This window comes from Fopius arisanus, unplaced genomic scaffold (assembly GCF_000806365.1).
Source record: "Fopius arisanus strain USDA-PBARC FA_bdor unplaced genomic scaffold, ASM80636v1 scaffold00100, whole genome shotgun sequence".
Taxonomy (NCBI): domain Eukaryota; kingdom Metazoa; phylum Arthropoda; class Insecta; order Hymenoptera; family Braconidae; genus Fopius; species Fopius arisanus.
In genome coordinates, this window is record NW_011887839.1 from 297274 (window position 1) to 314817 (window position 17544).

The 17544-nt window shown below is 41.8% G+C and overlaps 4 protein-coding genes across 4 annotated transcripts; 2 read left to right on the forward strand and 2 right to left on the reverse strand.

Annotated features, from left to right (window-relative positions):
- The first annotated feature begins 1128 nt into the window (after positions 1 to 1128).
- LOC105271086 (UBA-like domain-containing protein 2-A) lies at positions 1129 to 7178 on the forward strand. The gene is made up of 5 exons (XM_011312420.1): positions 1129 to 1593; positions 1810 to 1950; positions 4645 to 4713; positions 5278 to 5371; positions 5490 to 7178. The coding sequence occupies exons 2-5, from the start codon at positions 1843 to 1845 to the stop codon at positions 5627 to 5629; spliced, it is 411 nt and encodes a 136-aa protein (XP_011310722.1). The 5' UTR covers positions 1129 to 1593; positions 1810 to 1842; the 3' UTR covers positions 5630 to 7178.
- fab1 (fab1 kinase) lies at positions 5858 to 13274 on the reverse strand. Its single transcript, XM_011312419.1, has one exon. The coding sequence runs from the start codon at positions 13221 to 13223 to the stop codon at positions 7284 to 7286; it is 5940 nt and encodes a 1979-aa protein (XP_011310721.1). The 5' UTR covers positions 13224 to 13274; the 3' UTR covers positions 5858 to 7283.
- A 61-nt stretch (positions 13275 to 13335) lies between these two features.
- Positions 13336 to 15129, forward strand: Asciz (ASCIZ zinc finger protein). The gene is made up of 2 exons (XM_011312421.1): positions 13336 to 14385; positions 14477 to 15129. Exons 1-2 carry the CDS (start codon positions 13454 to 13456, stop codon positions 15117 to 15119), a joined length of 1575 nt encoding a protein of 524 aa, XP_011310723.1. The 5' UTR covers positions 13336 to 13453; the 3' UTR covers positions 15120 to 15129.
- Positions 15130 to 15186: 57 nt separating this feature from the next.
- l(3)04053 (lethal (3) 04053) lies at positions 15187 to 17523 on the reverse strand. The gene is made up of 2 exons (XM_011312422.1): positions 17204 to 17523; positions 15187 to 17044 (listed from the first exon to the last, which is right to left on the reverse strand). Exons 1-2 carry the CDS (start codon positions 17337 to 17339, stop codon positions 15813 to 15815), a joined length of 1368 nt encoding a protein of 455 aa, XP_011310724.1. The 5' UTR covers positions 17340 to 17523; the 3' UTR covers positions 15187 to 15812.
- Between the last annotated feature and the right edge of the window lie 21 nt (positions 17524 to 17544).

A 17544-nucleotide genomic window follows, 5' to 3' on the forward strand; every position in this document is an offset into this window, starting at 1 on the left:
ACAGAAAAATCGAAATCGTTGGGCGTTTTCTCTGTCGCAAAAAGTTAGCAATTTCCGACATGATTGAGATAAAAATTCGACAGAATAAATTCATTGCGCTAGATTTTTCAATTAATTTGTTCCGCACGATGAGTTGCGATATTTTCTTTTCAGGATCGTTTCCACCGCAAATGGACGTGAGTACGAAATGTAAACATTAATGAAATATAATTTAAATCGATTAGTCATAGAGCCACTGTGCGGGCGGATAGGGATAAATAAAAAATTAATCATATTCCATTTATCCAATTATTTTTAGAAAGGTACCCCAATACGCAATATTGAATTCAGTAACGAGTGCCGTAAGAATTTTTCGAATAAAAATACTCGGTAAAAAAACAGGATAATTACGAGTAACGGGGAATTTAATATCAGCACATGAGAAATGTCGCATTACCCCCAATTACTTCCGCAGAAATTCATTCGGAGTCCTGTCAAATCTACGAGACGATTGCGCATGCATCAGGTGGAGTTGGTCTTAATTAAAATATTTGTAAATAACTCGGTTGCATTTATCTTTTGCATATATTACATTTGCGTAACCCGAAAACTCGATTTTCCGATGGAATGGCACATATAACTGGAGTGATTAGGGACTGTTTCATTACGTAACACCCAAGGCATTCACACTCCAATCAACATCTTGGCAATATTTTGCTTTATGCGTAAATAGGCCACGGCTTTTTCAGGGCTCAATTTATTTATTTTTTCATTTACCTGGAAGGAATTACCACTCTGGACAAATTACGCACAACAGCCTCATTTTTCAACTGAATTGCACGAGGGAAATTCGAAATTGCCATTTTCATTCGGAGCGATAATTAATATTTCATTCTTCAAATAATTAAAAATGAATCCCCATCCGAAACATTTCTTATAATTAATAAAATATAAACAAATAAGATATTTAATTTATAACCGAAATTATTTTCAAGTCATCAATTTCGTTTGTCTCCCGGTGATTTTCAAAAACTCCCGCCAATCAGCTGTTCCCGCGTGTTCCGCGAGATGTCACGTGATGTTCAAAAATGCACTCCACACCGAAGTGAGAAATTCCAAATTGATCGAAACAGGAATGGCATTGTACCCCACCGGAAGCCACGACAAAACAATAATCACGACAGTGTCCCCTCCACACAATGAAAAGCCCTGACTACCACAAACACCCGGGGAGTGTGTACGTCGATTAGAATTGTACCAAACACGAGGGAGTGAGTACATTCGAAAATTTTCGTGCTCCCGTGTAAGTGACGTCATTCTAATCTCGTCCCTGAGAGATTGTCGGCGAAAAAGCGTCTTCCGTGTTCCTGATCCTGAAACAAAAAAAAAATTACGGGAATGAATCGGCGACAGGAGGATAAAGTCACACAACAATCGGCACTTGGTGCACCGGGACAACAAAAAATCGACAAATAAACACTCGCCATCTAGAGAGAGAGATAAAAAGAGAGAGAGAAAAAACGTTGAAGAAAACGCTTGCGTCTCCGGTCACTCGATTCCCCTCTCTATTTCGTATCGTCGACTACACAAATATCTCTGTCTCCCTCTGTTCTCGTAAGTGTGTGTTTTATTTTCTTTTATTTCAATCTCATAAGCATACGCTAGTATTTATTGTTGTTATTGGCATCCGCGAGGACGATTACACCGCGCCATTTGTTGATTGTTGTCGGTGTCTAGTTTGTTTTGCTCTGGAGGGCGCACTCGCTTTTTTAGTCAATACCCAAGATTTATATCGGCATTTTAGTTATTATAATATTATAATTATAATAGAGGTGACAACAACAACACTAGTGGAGGAAAAAAATGGACGCCCTGCGAGAGCAGGTGATGATCAATCAATTCGTGCTGGCCGCGGGTTGTGCTAGGGAACAGGCAAAACAATTGTTGCAAGCTGCACATTGGCAATTTGAGGTGAGTTATTTTTTCCGATTTTTGGGCATTTCATTGATCGTTCTTTTGGATTATTCTCGGGTATTTTGTCTGTGTGGGTTTTTTTTTAGATATTACGAGTTATGGTTCCGTACGTAAACAAAGCCGTAAAATGGCCGACGTCGATTGCCGTTCACACGTTATTATGATTTCATTTTTAGGTGTAAAAATAGACGACGAATGGGGAATCGGTGAGTGGAAAATTTGGAGGTTAGATCTGGGGATTTTAGGGGTTGACGTTTTTTATAGGAATTTCAGGGGTTAGCGGAATTTATAGGTAAAGGCTGCAGGTGAATGGGAGTAGATGGAAGGGATTTAATGATGATGATTGAGGGAATATTAATGGGGATTTGAGATCGATTTCAATATCTGTTTGAATTGATAATTTTCAGCAAGAATTATCGGGTTTTAGGAGCTCTTAGAATTTTCAAGTGAAATCCATTGTTTTATCATGTCTTTGGTTTCGTTTATTGTCGGCCGGTTCTTGGTGAAATGCCTTTTTCTTTCGATGGAAAGGGAAATTCCCGGGTTTATGTCATTCCAGACTGAGAAATCGAGGAATTTATTTTTTACGCAGATTATCTGGATAACAATTTGTTATTATATATCAATTGATAAATAACTCTACTGCTGGTTAAATACACTGGAATATTATTTAGGTGTAAATATTGTGATTGCCGAGAGATTTGTATTTTGTTGCTGTTTTTTATTGAACTGAACTGTTTATCATGATTATGGATCTTATGAGACAGGAGTGGAGCGATAAAACTTGTAGTTTTTGCAAGGTATCTCGGGATTTGAAGGGAAATTTTCCTCATGATCTCTCGTCGCTCTCATTTTTCAGCACAGAGATTGGTTTTCTCCTCTGTCTCTCGTGAATTTTCCTCAGAAATTCAAGCAGGAGTCAGATCGTTTTACTGCACCACGAGAAAAACATGTACAGACTGCTAACCAAATACTCTGTGCCAATTGACGCGGTATTTCGCAACATTGCAACCATTAGTTCTCTATCTTCTGGCTTCTCTCGTCTCTTTCAGTGATCGTGTGCACATGACAAAGTGAAACAGAACGAAATAATGCAATCCCAATGCACCATAATGCAATTTTATTTTCCGATAGTTTATTAATTGTATGAAAAATATCTCTCATTGTTACTGAATCTTCACTGAATTGTATTGAAATTCCACTTTCCAGTCTATTATTCTGTTAAGCATATTTTTTAATTGCAATACCATTCTTTATCTTGAATTTTTTATGTAGTTTATTCTGTATTTCTTTTATTACAATCCCTGAGAATTCCACTGAATCTTTTATCAATTCATTTCCACTCGTGCCCTTTGTCCGATATTTTTTACTCTTATCACTTTAACTTCAAGTATGGAATTCTCGAGATGAGTTTGAGATGAACTATCGAACAAATTGTCTGTTCGATCCTAACACTTGCTCTAATGTGTATGGATGTGTATCGATTCCTCATTAAATAATCAGAGTCGATTGATATTCAAATTACACCAAGCGCTAATAATCAGTCTTCCCCGGGGCCTTCCTGCAAAATGCCATTATGCAAGATGTAAAAAATCACCCCATAAAGCTTGCTTTGCACTTAATTTTCATGTAACAACATTATATAGACACGTATTTAGATTTATGGAGGGATCACGTGTAGAACTGCTGGAGATATGACTGCAATTTTGTTGTCGCCGCAGCTGCGACTACTCAATGCCCCGAGGAAAAAAATATTTTTGTAAATACCAAGGGACTAATTGATTAATAACTTGGCCGAGGTATTTGGTATTTCTTTGTTACTTGAATGGAATTATTTTCTGGGGACTTGTTACAAATGCATGAAGAATGTGTCTGAAGGAATCATTGAAGAAATTAAAGTACTCAACTTTTCAAGGCGCAAAAGGTCACTCTCATTTAGGGATTAATACTCGGATTAATCAGATTGTCTGGAGTGACATTGAGGCACTCCATGTTGATCATTTTTTAACACGTGCAAAGTACTTTCATTATTATCATTGGTAGCACATTGATTTATTTTGATATTAAACCGAATATCATCGATGGGGTAAAGGTCATGCATTAATAAACTGCGCAAACTCTGAGCTGCAGAGAAACGGAAGTTTAGTTCATATTCAAGTCGACCTTGATGCTATACCTAGAACTCGATTGACAATTAATAAAGGGCAACTAATGGGGAACTATTGGATAAATATTCTGTAGCCGAGTGGCAACCACAGATGCGTTAAATCTCCGCTCCAGTCAATTTATTCCAAATATCTCCCACACTGATCGAGATAATTGAATTTTCACCGAAATCTTTTTTGTAGAGATTATCGAAATCCACAAAAAACCTCATTACACAAATTTCGGTATCACCTATAGTTTCAGAGATATTTGCGAGGAATTCAGTTGAAAATATGAGAAAAAAATCGAAAAATATGAGAAGGTGATTACGAGGTAAAAGGTGATAATATCTCTGAAACCAAGAGAGATATCAGAATTTTCGTTATAATCTCTTTCGCAGAGTGAAATGAGAGCTACAAAAAAGGTATTAATAAAAATTTCGTCATCTCTCTTAAACCCCGAGATATTCGGCGGAAACAATTAATCATTAAGTCACCCTAATCTGATTTTGTTCATTAGTTCTTAAATGGGCATTTCGTCTTTCAGACTGCCTTGAGTATATTTTTTCAAGAAGCAGCCATACCATCATGTCCGCAAGGCACACACTTTGGTCAGGTGAGTTACCATATCACCCCTGATAACCTGATTTTAATTAATAGACGTGTTGTAATGAAGTGAGAACCACTGGGTGGCAGACAGCCACTAGGTGGGTTACTATTCTCGTCTGTGGCATTCCGATAAGCCTCGTGCCAAATCTAACGTCGACAATGTGACTAAACAGACAAACCCATTCCCCTTTTTCAATTTTTCCTAATCTCCGTCTGTCATCCCATAATTGATGCCTTCATTCCAGCTTTCATTAAAAATCAGAAAAACTAGGAAAATTCACTAAAAGGAATTGCCTCCATTAATTTTCTCTCTTTCATCTTGATCCGAAAATCTCAATGGAAAAGCTTTGAAAACCTTTTAAATAAATGTAGTTTTTACATGAACGTTACGTGTACGTTGGGACAGTGAAAACAACTTCTGATCGACTCGTGTCAACTAGAAAATTATTACAACCCGACATATTGACCGGTTTGGTAACGCCTACTTTTACAAATGAGTCTATTTGTTCTCGTTGCACGTTTCTATGAAACTATCGACTGAAATCATAACATGTTGCTATTTTATTTACAGATAACACCTTGCAACACACCAGCAACACCTCCAAATTTTCCGGATGCTTTGCTGGCGTTTTCGAAGATGTCTGCCGGTGAAAAAACTCCATCAGGTAGATTTATAGATTGAGAAATGAATTTCATTAAATCGCTTAGCAATTTAATGGGTAAAAATATATAAATTCAGTGAATCATTGAAATAGAGAGTTGAATTGGTCTTTGTTCATTTAGGCATGTCACCCAGTCAAAATGGCCAGCAGACCACCCCAACGAGTATTCAACATCACGGTGTGAGATGTAGTGTCTCGGGTGGCACCCAGCAACAGACACAGAGTCAACAGCAATTTGGATTGGGCGAGCCACAGAGATAAAACGGACTCAGTCGTATTGAGTGTTTTTAGCATGGTCATAGGTTTCTCTGATGAAACTGTGACACCTGTTGTGTCAACAAAACAAATCATCAAGATAATAGCTAATGGAATGAATGAGCCACCGAGTTTATCTCTTCTCCGAGTGATAACACTCCGAACTTTCAAGGGATTTAATCCCTGGGGAGATGTGGATTGCGATATATTCAGTTTCAGTTCAATGTCGTTTGATTTTTTTTTTCTTGCAGACACTTGTCAATGGTGGAGACATGGTGATGATCGACTTTTCAAAGGGTTTTTTCGTACTCTAGGTGAGAGGGAACTAAAGTAATCGGAGAGTCTGGGATGGGGAAAGGGTGTTGCATGGATTTTTGACGAATTCAGACAATAGACACATTCGAATAATTGTGGACACGGGGAGAGTCTATCTGAAGTTAACGAGATTGTGACTGACGATGGAAATTATTCCTGTGGAAATAAATATGTGGATTAAGAGAAATTGCAGGAGAAATTTATGGTTTACGTAAGACATGTAGGATCATGGATGAAAAAATATTATAGAAAACATTGCAGATTATGTTGCAATAAATATTTTATAGTAGAGAATAATTCAGACAAAATTTCCCTGATAAAAACGATTTCCATGAATATTTTTGACACGTGACAAGAGAGACTTTCCGAATTCTAATTTGAAAAATTTATGGGGCAATATATATTGTATATGCGGCGTATATAAAGAATATTAGACCCATAATACTATACATAATTAATGTATTAATATTAATAATTAATATTTTCATGAATATTTCCACGGGAATAAATAATTTCTTCATCCTTTCGTCAGTCAAATGTATCACTTGGTATTTTCTCTGCGTTCTGCACTGATTACCCAATATTTTGAATAATGTCAATAGCCCCAGAGAATCGATATTTATTGATAGTGGACCGCTTCCACTAGGGTACATCCCAATATCAAGATGATTAAAAATAAAATTTGTTGTCATTGCAACGAAGTGGGGAAATGAGGGAAATTATTGAACTATTGTGCACTTATATTCGAGAAAATCATTCGTTCTCGGCGAGTTGTCAGGTAATCAGTTGAATTATGAGTGGAGTCGAGTATAAAGGGATGAAATAATATTCCTAGTGAGACAGTGTACAAATAATGTATCTGATCCATCTGTTCTTCTCGTATCGATCTAATATCATTAGTATTTTTGCCACGTACTGTCCAGTGTAAATACAATAATCGTGTTATATGATACGTGTATGCATCATCATAATTATGATTTTTTATGATTATTGATTTAATGAATTTGGAAGGTACTCTGGGAATAGCCAATAGCCAATTGATAAATGCTCTCGGGTGGTCCCTTGGTTTATTGATTGAAGTGAAGAATTGAAGCAAATCGTTAGACTACTTGTACGACTATAATTATGTTTACAATTATTATTGTTTATTTTACTATTGAAAGATAATATTCATGTACATAATTATAAGACAAAAGATAAAAATGTTGTCTAAAATAAATAATTAATAATGGTGCTTTCATACATTTGCATTTTTTATAGATAACTCTGTAATACTTTGGTTATTTTATTAATTTGCTTATCGTTACCCTAGAAATTGTACAAAAGTTAAAAAAAATTATGGGGATCAGGGAGACTCTACTCCACGTCCTAGACCTGTCCATCTGTCTGGCACTGGGAGAAAGTATCGGTGCATCGCTGCGATGAATCTGGAACGATATTCCTCGGGGGAGACGATCGTTGGGAGTTTACCCTGGCCCCCCAGGATCCCAGATTTTTTCACCATTGTTTCCAGTCTCTTGTCCCAGGTGAAGGTTCTGATGTAGTCAATAATTCCAAGCACAAGTTCTCCAGATTTGGGTTCCAGTCCGACAAGCAGTGAATAATCCATAACAGAGTTGTCAGCCAGGAACTTGGTATCCTGCTCAATGGCCTTATTGAGTACAGCCTTGGAATGTGGCCTCATGTACAACGGTGAATCACAGCTCATATTTAGTAGATTCTCATCCATGAGCACGAGCTCTCCCTCATGATCAATATCCTCAGGATTAACCAGTCGATTTCTCACGGATCCTTTGAGATCGAATTTATCAGTAATAGTCCTATCATAAAACAAATTCTCCATGACAAGTAAACTTGTTCTCAACGCAGCATTCGTCATGTTATTTTTAAATGAAACCCTGTACACACCGACGATTTTACCGAGGAGAGTTGGCTGTTTGTTCTGCTGGCACTTCTCCATGTACCCGAAATAATTGGGCGCAAAGTCCAAAAAAATTTGCATCTCCATCCTGGACATCTCCTTGAGTATGAACCGATCGTCTCGAGTTTTGCAGAATGTACTTCCACTCTTCCCCCCTCTGGCAGCCCACTGGACACTTCTACAGAGACTCCTGGTGAATCCATCCTCACCACAAGGCAAAACACTTTCCCTCAATTTAGCAAACTGCGCGGCAAAATAAACTCTGCAATAAAAATTGGTGGTTGTATCAGCGAACTGTACCTCGATGTAGTTCTGCTGTTTAATTGCCCGCTTCTCTTCCTCAATCTCCCCAATTCCCTGGGGATTCACCTCGGCCGTGAAATTCCTCTCAGTCTCACTGGGACTAGCAGGACTGGGACTAGCTCCTCGTAGAAAAGAGAGAACCGATGGCCTCTTGAATTCCCCCGACTGTGTAGTTTCCACAACATTCTCTTTATTCTCCACGAATTTCCTTTTATTCAGTGGACTCGAGCTCAACTCATTTTTCACTACCTGAAGAATCTCCTGGAAGGCGTGTTTGTAGTCATGGGAGTCCAGGGCATAAGCAATAATCGATGATGGCTCAGACTCATTAACAACAATAGGAACAACAGACCCAAGAGGCAGGAGATGATGCTCCAGTGGCCCTAGGGGATTAACAATTGTCGAGACATTTGAAACTGATGGCAGTAGTTGAGATAAAATTGTCTTCTTCTTTTTCCTCCTGTCAGGAACGTCCTCTGAGGACATGGGGAGAACATCAGAGTGTGATCTCTGATGCATCTTCGGTGATCCCTGGATGATGACGATATCCGCAGGATTCGGGCTCTCCTGGATTTCCCCGTCCGAGTGCTCAATGACGTCATTACTCTGTGCATCAACCTGGGCAGATATCACGTCGATGGCGTTGTAATCAGCTGACATGGGGCTCAAGTCCTCCATCTGGCTCTCAGATGCTGTGTCCTCAGTAATGTACCCATCAGTATCGATTAATCCACTGCTGCCAGCTGTCAATGATCTCTCAGTGAACCTCCTGGGACGCTCGTCTCGCTTCTTGGAGGCTATTTCAATTATTCTGGAATTCCAGTTGCTCACAGCCTCTGCAATGAGTCTCTTCAGGATCACCAGTCCATCCTCAATCCTGAACATCAGTGCCTGGACCTGTCTGACTGAACCCTTTCCCTCGAGTTTTTTATTCTCGAGTGTCGGCGACGTCAGTTTAAGCTGCACCTCTTCAATTTTATTTTTAAAATACAACTGCTCCTTGGCCACCTGCTGTTTCATGACATTTAAACTCTCCAGCTCGACCTGCAGTGTCGTCAGTTTCTCCTTGATCGCTGTAAAAACGTCATCCCCTTTTAGGGCAATTATTTTCACTTCGTCGATGACATTTGCGTGTTGTCCAGCATCATAACTTATGTTGATCAATGGAGGGGGCAGGGATATCTCCAAGAGTTTGATTCTCGTGTACTTGAAGACTGCCAACATATTTCCCTTGGAAAAGTACTGGCAGTGGTCGTGGTGCAGGGAATGCTGACACGTCTCTGAACTTCTGTTCATGTAAACGTTTCCATGGAATCTCAATTCTAAATACTTGGCGAACGACAAGCTCCAGGTGTCAGAGGACATGGGAACCACGGGTGACACATTTTTACACTCCACGCATTTACTCCACATGAGGATCTGATTGACGTTCTCCTGGCCGAAGGGATCGTTACTCATCTGATTGAGATTTATCTGGAGGCAGCCGCCGTCGTGTGCAAAACGACGACCGTGTTGAGCTATTTGGGCTCGACAGGATGGGGCTGGACACTTGTAATCTGTTGTCAGGCAGTATCGTTCGAGGAATCGACCCAAGGCGATGTCATTACGTCCATAGAGATCCATATTTACGACCCAGGGATTGACGCAGAAGGAGGCAGGTGCGTCGTTTGTATTGTGGGAGAAACTGCAGAAGAGGACTGGAAGTCTCTGATGACTCGCAGGGTCTAGACAATCTGGCCAGATTGGAGTGTCATTTGTCTCCACGGAAATCACCGGTTTCCTCTCGAGGATGACGTTGTTACTTCGATTCAGGCGACTTCCACACGCACGAAAATGAGAGAGCAGAGCCTGCACTTCCCTCGTGTCCACCCTGGAGGTGATTTTTACGAGGGTGAAAGGGTGCCTGGGTTTCAGTTTCAAACCTGGAGAGAAATCACTCCCTGGAGGGTCCAGCGAGACACTTGTACGACTGCCGTCGACCTTATCTGAGAATTGGGAGGAGTAGAATATTTCCTTTGGGAAGAATCCACGTAGTACGCAGTTTCTCCCCGGCTCTGTCTCCAGGTAGGGAATCGAGAATTTCAGGTATGGCGAGAAGCTGAGAATTGTGTCGTCTAGGGATTTTTTGAATTTATTGAGGAGTGGAAGGTCTGCTACACTCAGGCTTTGGCCTGTGGGGCTCACCATGTGGAAGACGTCTTCGTCTTCATTGAGATATTGATGAAGGGGATCACTTCTGTCTGATATCGATTCACCGTAAACTCGTTTGTCATCGGGAGCTTTTGGTTTCGTGGGAATTTCTTCCGTCATTTTGTCATTAATGTCTTTTTTCTCTTGGGGAGTTCCACTGAATAATTCGAAAGTGTTTTGCTCTGAACTCGACTCCAGAATTGAAATATCGTCGGCTGAGCCAGTGTCAGACACATTTAGTGTGTCTTTTCTGTCAGTACTATTAGGAAGATCGGATTCATTACCTTCTGAGGTCAGTCCCTTCGATTTCTGCTTGAAGAGTTTCAACGTGTCGTAGGGGTCGCACTGCTCCTGTAACATATTGGAGACTCTCTTGAATTTATCACTAGTCCCAGAGTCTTCAATCCTCTGGGTCTTCGGTGTACTTTGGCTACAGGAGGTGTTCTGCTGAATCAAAGTTGTATTATTCCCTGGTGAATCACTGGATTCCCCGAGCTCTCGTCTCTTCTCCTCCCCTTTAGGATGATCCCCATCGAGAAATGAATTATCGTTCGATGGTGGCCTGGCAAACTCGTCCATCAGGAAGGACTTCTCCAGCCTCCAGGAGTAGACAGCAAAAATCATCGTTGACGTCACATTTTTCACTCTCTTCAGCTCGTTAGGACTGCCCCCACGTAAGAGAATTGTGGACCCCAGATGGGGATTGGCACAGCCCTCAAAATACATTAGGGTCTTCACTCCATTTTTGGCACTGGGAAAATTTCTCAGGTAAAATTTCTTACAAGTCCCCAATTTGTATCTAGCTGTCAAATGTGCGTCGATCGTGTTGACAATTGTCCCTCCAGTGCACCTGGCCACTCTCTCCAGGACTGAAAGCTTGACATTCAACACCAGAGTGACTCCACACTGCCTGAACCTGTCCTGTGCCAGTCTCGACACAGAACGATGAACTAAAACGATATCTGGCCCGAGAGCTGTTATTCTACCCACTGTGTGCTCCAGGTATTGATTCTCCTGTAGCATCACTGGCTCCAGACTCAATAGTTTCCCCTCAACCCTCTGATACATCAGTCCACACTGTAGTAATAAAATTTTTGGATTGGCAATCATCGCGTTCATGCCTCGGTGGGCGACGTTCTTGCTACAGACAACACCTGATACAATCTCACAGTCACTTTTGCTACCCCCCGGAGATTTTTTAATCTGCACGTACTGGCGGATATCCATGTCGTCGGCGTCGTGATTGAGATCGGGACGGAGTTGGTCTACGATCTGATGGGCTATTGGGATTATAACGTCCGACCACTTCTGGGGAAGGCCCTCCTTGTTCAGTAGCTGCTTTATCAGCGAATCCTCATGCTGCTTGTACGCTGATGAGAGACTGTTGTAGGCGCTCATCTCACCGAAGGAGTTACGAAGATTGTTAACTTTATGCCAGCTACTTCTTTCTTTGGTTTCTTGTACGTGGAATAGTGTATCATTGAGAACCTCAGATACAGCTGCATTATCCTGAGCTATTTTATCAGGATCAGGTGTGAGTGGTTCGGTATCTCCAAAAAGCGGAAAATCCCCAGAAGTTGGACGTTTCAGAGTAACAGTTGACGCCTCGAGGTTGAGGTCGAGATAAAAACTGGAGCTGGAGGAGGGAAGTCGAGCGATCTGCAAGGTATTAATCTGTTTTGTTGTTTCACTCTCAGAGTCTGTGGTAGAGTCGTGCTGGGGGATATTCTTCACCCAGGCTGGCTCCTGGGCATCGCAACTGGACTGGTGATCGTCCAGAATGCTCGTCTGCAGGGAGGAGAGACTCACTGGAATGAATAAAGATGCTGTATCTGTGAAAGAACTCTCCCCCTGAATTGATTTGATGAAAGCAGCTTCGAGGAGGGCCTGGCCAATGGCTGTTGCCTGGACTCTAGTCGCTGCTTTGTTCTGGGAGATCATCCAGTTGACGAGCTCCACTCCTGTGAAGCAGTTGTAGTAGTTCTTCAGACGAACCCAGTGCGTCTGCAGGGGAATCGCCTGAGAGGAGTTGAAGAGTTCTTCCCAGATCATCCGTAGGGATGCTGAATTCTGGAGGACAGCTGCACGCTCGTGAGGGGAGAGATAACTTCCTGTTGCTCTACCCAGAGCGTATTTCTCCTCCATGTAGCCGACACTGGGCTTTCTGTGGGGGGCTGTGTCGTCCTCTGGGATGTGAGTCTTCTGATGAGGCGATGGAATATCACCGTATTTCACCTGGAGATCTTCCTGGAGGGCTTTCAGATCCGCTGACAAAACACTCCGCATGTCCGAGGACTGCAGGTACGAGAGAACAACTTTGCAGCAGTACGTGCAGACTCTAAGATCTCCTGTGCAGCCCATAATTTTACCGGGAATCTCGTCGGAGCAGCACTTGGAGCAAAAAATTTGTCCACATACACGACAGTGATGTCGTCTCCGAAAGGTAGTGAATCTCTCTGTGCACTCGTAGCACTGTTTCGCTACACTGTCCGGCATCCAGAAACTACGGAGCTGGGAGTCCTTGTAGGACTTCAAACTGCTGCTCTTGGATGCTACAATATTACTGATACGTTTGAGTACATTTGGAAGACTCCGTCCCTCACTGGCATCCAAGGGAAAAGTCATCTGCGTGGACGTGTCATCTTCTGGAGTTTTTTCCAAACTGTCCAACTGCCTCCAGGATTCTGAATCACCTGAGGAGCTTTGCTCCTCGTCCTTTGGAGACACTGCTGGAGTTTCTGTACCTGATGTGGATTTTCCAAAAGTGAAGAACTTGGAGAACAACGAAGCAACAACGGGTTGATTGTCCTCTGGACTCAGTGGAGCGAATTCCGTGAGTTTCGTCGGGGAATTCATATTTTTATTCATCATATTGGTGGAAATTGTTATGTACACAAGGTCAGAGTGAATTTTGACAGGACGATCAGCTGATCACGGGGTAACTACCGCATGAATATATGTCACTCCACCAGGTGGCGATTTATCGGTGTCGATTGCACTTGTGTGTGCGTGTTGCACTCGAAAACTGTGTCATTATCGTTTCATCGAACAATCGTTTGTTTTCGGAGTCGATGAATCTTCTTGTTATTCTTTCATGAAACATGAAAGGCCCAGAATTATTTGAGATGGACGACACGAATTCTAATTCACTGAGGCTCGTGAAGATGGTATGTCCCTCGAGGGAAGAACTCAGTGTTATTGTAAACAATGTCAAGTGTAATGAGTGTGGATTGGTGTTTAAAAATGAGCCTCGGTTAAAACTCCATGATTTAAAAGTTCATCAGAAAAAGAATCTCAATAAAACTGTCAAGGAATGCATTAGGTACCACTGCCCTGAGCCCTCTTGCGTTTATTCATCAGATTCTCCGCGATTTTTCAGTACTATGAAATATTTGAAACAGCATTACCTCAAAGTTCATGCGACGAAAAAATACCCCTGCACACAGTGCGATAAATCTTTCTCAACAGAAGCTGCAACAGCCGCTCACATGAGGGTTTGTGGAACGGAATTTACGTGCATGTGTTTTAAAAAATTCTGTACTTATGAGGCCCTTCTGACTCATGCAAAACGAAATGGTCACTCTGTTGACGAGAAATATCGAAATTCAGGGAAACGTCAGGCCCCCAAGGCCCCTCTATCCTTTGGTTTCCTCCAGCCAATAAAAAAACCGATATCAATTCTCCCCTATAAACCACAATTCACCCTGGAGTCCAATTCTCCAAATACCTCAAATGCGGAGACTCAGACTGACGATATTTTACGTCGAGTCCGAAGGACTTTGACGCCCTCGAAATCGAGGAAACGAAGAGAGTCTCGACAGACCCAGACCACTACCAATACGTTGTCCAGAGAGAAGAAACCCAAGAAAACTGTGGAGACCCAGACAACCCCGAGTGTTCGAGAATCTGCCAGAAAATCTTCCAGGAAGTCCAGGAGAGATCTCCAGGAGACGAACGACTTTACGAACGTTAATTTATTCCCAAATCTCAATCTCCAGCATGACGAGGCACCTATCACCTCTAAATATTACAGGTTCGTAATGCTGATGGTCATTTATGGGTTCAATTATGAAATCCATCGTTTAAATAATTTAGTAATGATGAATAACCTCTTCAATAATTAGAGGAGGAATCGACGTGGGAATTCAGGACTTCTGGGAGGAGAGGAACACCCTGGGAACTCAGACAAGTCCTGGGAAGAATCTCCTGGACGTATTTAATGACAGCGTAACCCAGACGAATTTTTATGATCACGAGAATCAGACGATGGAGAACGTCTTCAAGACTGAGGACAGAATTTCCTCTCCAGGTGGCTCATACTCCAGGATCTTCTATCCCTCGACGAGTGGATTATCTCGATCTGATCCGATGCTGACTGAAGAGACTTTCGGTGATCGATTCAGCAGCATCGAGACCCAGACGGAGAAACCATATCCCCAGTCTATTTTCGATGACACTGGAAATTTATTGAGCTCCTCCAACACCGAGACCCAGACAACTGAGCATTTTGATAATATCGCTCAGCTTCTCTACAACAACATGTGCACACAAACCTGCAATGATATTCTGTCGTCTGAACTGGGACTCTCGGATATTCAGACTCAGACAGCCTGGCCTGAGCTCGAGGTCACTGGAGATGACAAGGGTGAGGATCAGGGAGATGGGGAGAAAGATATTTCCATGACGGGATGCCGATGGCTCAATATACAGACGAGTCACACAGAAACTCAGACTGATTTACTCAGTATTTTTGATGAACTTCAGTAGTTAATTTTAATGTGGAAAAATAAACTGAAAAGTATATCTATTATTAAAAAAACATTGAGATATTGCATTGGATTTATTATTCTATTGCTAAATAGCACCACTGAGTTCTATCTAACAAAAGCCACATGTACATCGTTTATCCAATTTTATGTTTCTCAGGGACAGTTTGCAATTCTTCTTCAATTGAAAATAAAGCCTGCACTCTTGATGATTCCCAGAGGAGGATGAGGTAAAACAGGTCTTGTTGGTTGCTAACTATCTTTCAAGCCAACGGTACGATTTCTAATTTTTTTTTTCAGTTTGAAGCTTAAAAAAAAATACCTCAAAAATACGAGGAAATTTATTCTGCCCCATTTACCCCTGTCCACTCGATCTAGTCAATGCAGTTATTAAAAATTGCTCTCTCCTGACTAGATTTCAATATCCATCGTGAAATTGAATTGAAATAAAAAATTGACACTGCGATTACGATTATACAAAAGTACAACAAATAATTTATAAATAATTACACGATAGATTTAGCTCTAAAATCCTATGGAATTTGAAAACAACAGATGGACGTGTTCGGTTTATCAATTGATTCTGGAGATTCTGGAAAGTATACCTTCCACTAGTGCCTCCGGGACGGGTTATGGAGGGGATATTTAGCGCGCGTTACGTCTAGGTTGATGAAAAATTATTATTTATCGAGAGTTAGAGTGCCGGACCAGCGGCGTTGTCCTCGTCAAAGTCTAAGAGAAAGTCTTTGGTTCTGTCTTCTATTCTGTCAACATTCTCCAGGGCTGAGGCGATTACTTTCAGATTATCCACACCCGATATCAACTGCCTGAGAAGAGTATTAGCCGATGACGCAGCATCCCTCAAATCTCCAGCGAGTCTCTGTATTTTTTTTTCACTACTCGTTGACCTGGAGTCACTGCAACTGGCACCCATGGCTCCCCTCAGCTCTCTATTTTCATCTCGAAGTGCCAAAAGCTCCAGCTTCAGTGTTTTAACTTCTTGTTTCAATACTGTAACAGCACTCTCAGCATTAACCGCTCGTCTGGTACTCCGTTTCAAATTATCCTCCACTTGCTCCATAGCTTTCTCCAGGTGCACTGTCTCCTCGTGATCCACTGCCCTACGTGACGACAACTCAGCTTCAAGTACTTGTATGCGTCTGTTCTGCTCATTATTCTGCCTACGAGACATTTGTAGATCGTGCCGTAACAGATCTATCTCTAGGAGTAATCTTCTGTCCAATGGCTCTGTGAGATTCGAAGCAGTGGATACCTCCTGCTGTGGTGCAACTCTATTTCGTATCGGTCCATCACTCAAAAAATCAGGCAATGAATTTGGTATACTAGCGTCTCCAGCTGGTTGTGCAATTCCTGGAGGATTGATCGGTCCATTTAGTTCTTGATTGAGTGGTAGATCCAGCGGGAAAGCCATGGGGTCCAGCATCGCAGGTGAGCCCTCATGGTTCCGCCCAAAACCAGAACCCTCTGGATTATCCAGTGGTGATGAATTAGGAACTGGACGATCGCGTCTTCTCTTTCTCCTGTCGATGCTCCCCGTGAGATCGAATGGCAAATCCCTACCGTCTGATTTCCCTTCAGCTCTGTGACACATCGACCTTTGCTCCACGCTATTGATCGCAAAATCTGGCAGATGATCAACATTGGGAAGAACTTGTGCGAAAGGCGCTGACTCGTGGTTCAAATAACACTGCTCAATGACCAAATGATCTTGAACGAAATCTGGGAGTTCCGTAGGATTTCTAGTGTATACACTCTCATTTTCCAGTGCACTAGTATCATTAGTTTTACGACCCGAAGAATACACTTTCGGTCTTGCCCCAGTGTATTGATAATTTGTCTGAGGGTCATTCTTCAGAAAATGTTTGAAGCTGAACGGATTCTCCTCGGACGATCGTCTTGGCAGGTCTATAAAGATTGGTTGGAATACGATCATATTACCCAATGTTACGTAAATAATCCGAGAGAAACAATAATTATATCAATAAATAAAAGATACGAGCCCAAAGGTCAAAATTAACCTCGACAATAGAACAATCAGACATCTATCTATACATCCGGTCTCACCTTGATTTTCATTGTCGTTGCGAATTCTAAATACGTTTTCCCTGGAGGCATTTGCTCTTTCTCTCGTCGGCTTCGATAATTCCTCGAGGGATGAGGACGATGAGGAGGAGGATCGACGTCCCCGTCTGCTCGCCATCTCACAGCTGATTGAAGCTTTCAAAATATCAATTGACTTATGCCCTTCAATACCTCACACATAGTCCACCGAAATGAATTCCTCGCGATTTCTTCTGTTTGTCAATTGTCAGGGATCATTGCTATTCGAGATAAATCGAGACTAACCCGGTGTTGCACATGCAGATCTGAGATCAGTCTCATTTGGTCGCTGGATACCACAGGGT

Excerpts from the sequence above, each read along its gene's own strand:
- Asciz (XM_011312421.1), top strand. The coding sequence starts at position 13,454 with ATGAAAGGCCCAGAATTATTTGAGATGGACGACACGAATTCTAATTCA. Across the intron at positions 14,386-14,476 it reads ATCACCTCTAAATATTACAG|AGGAGGAATCGACGTGGGAA; the intron begins GTTCGTAATGCT and ends TTCAATAATTAG.
- fab1 (XM_011312419.1), bottom strand. The coding sequence starts at position 13,223 with ATGATGAATAAAAATATGAATTCCCCGACGAAACTCACGGAATTCGCT.
- LOC105271086 (XM_011312420.1), top strand. The coding sequence starts at position 1,843 with ATGGACGCCCTGCGAGAGCAGGTGATGATCAATCAATTCGTGCTGGCC. Across the intron at positions 1,951-4,644 it reads CTGCACATTGGCAATTTGAG|ACTGCCTTGAGTATATTTTT; the intron begins GTGAGTTATTTT and ends TTCGTCTTTCAG. Across the intron at positions 5,372-5,489 it reads CGGTGAAAAAACTCCATCAG|GCATGTCACCCAGTCAAAAT; the intron begins GTAGATTTATAG and ends TTGTTCATTTAG.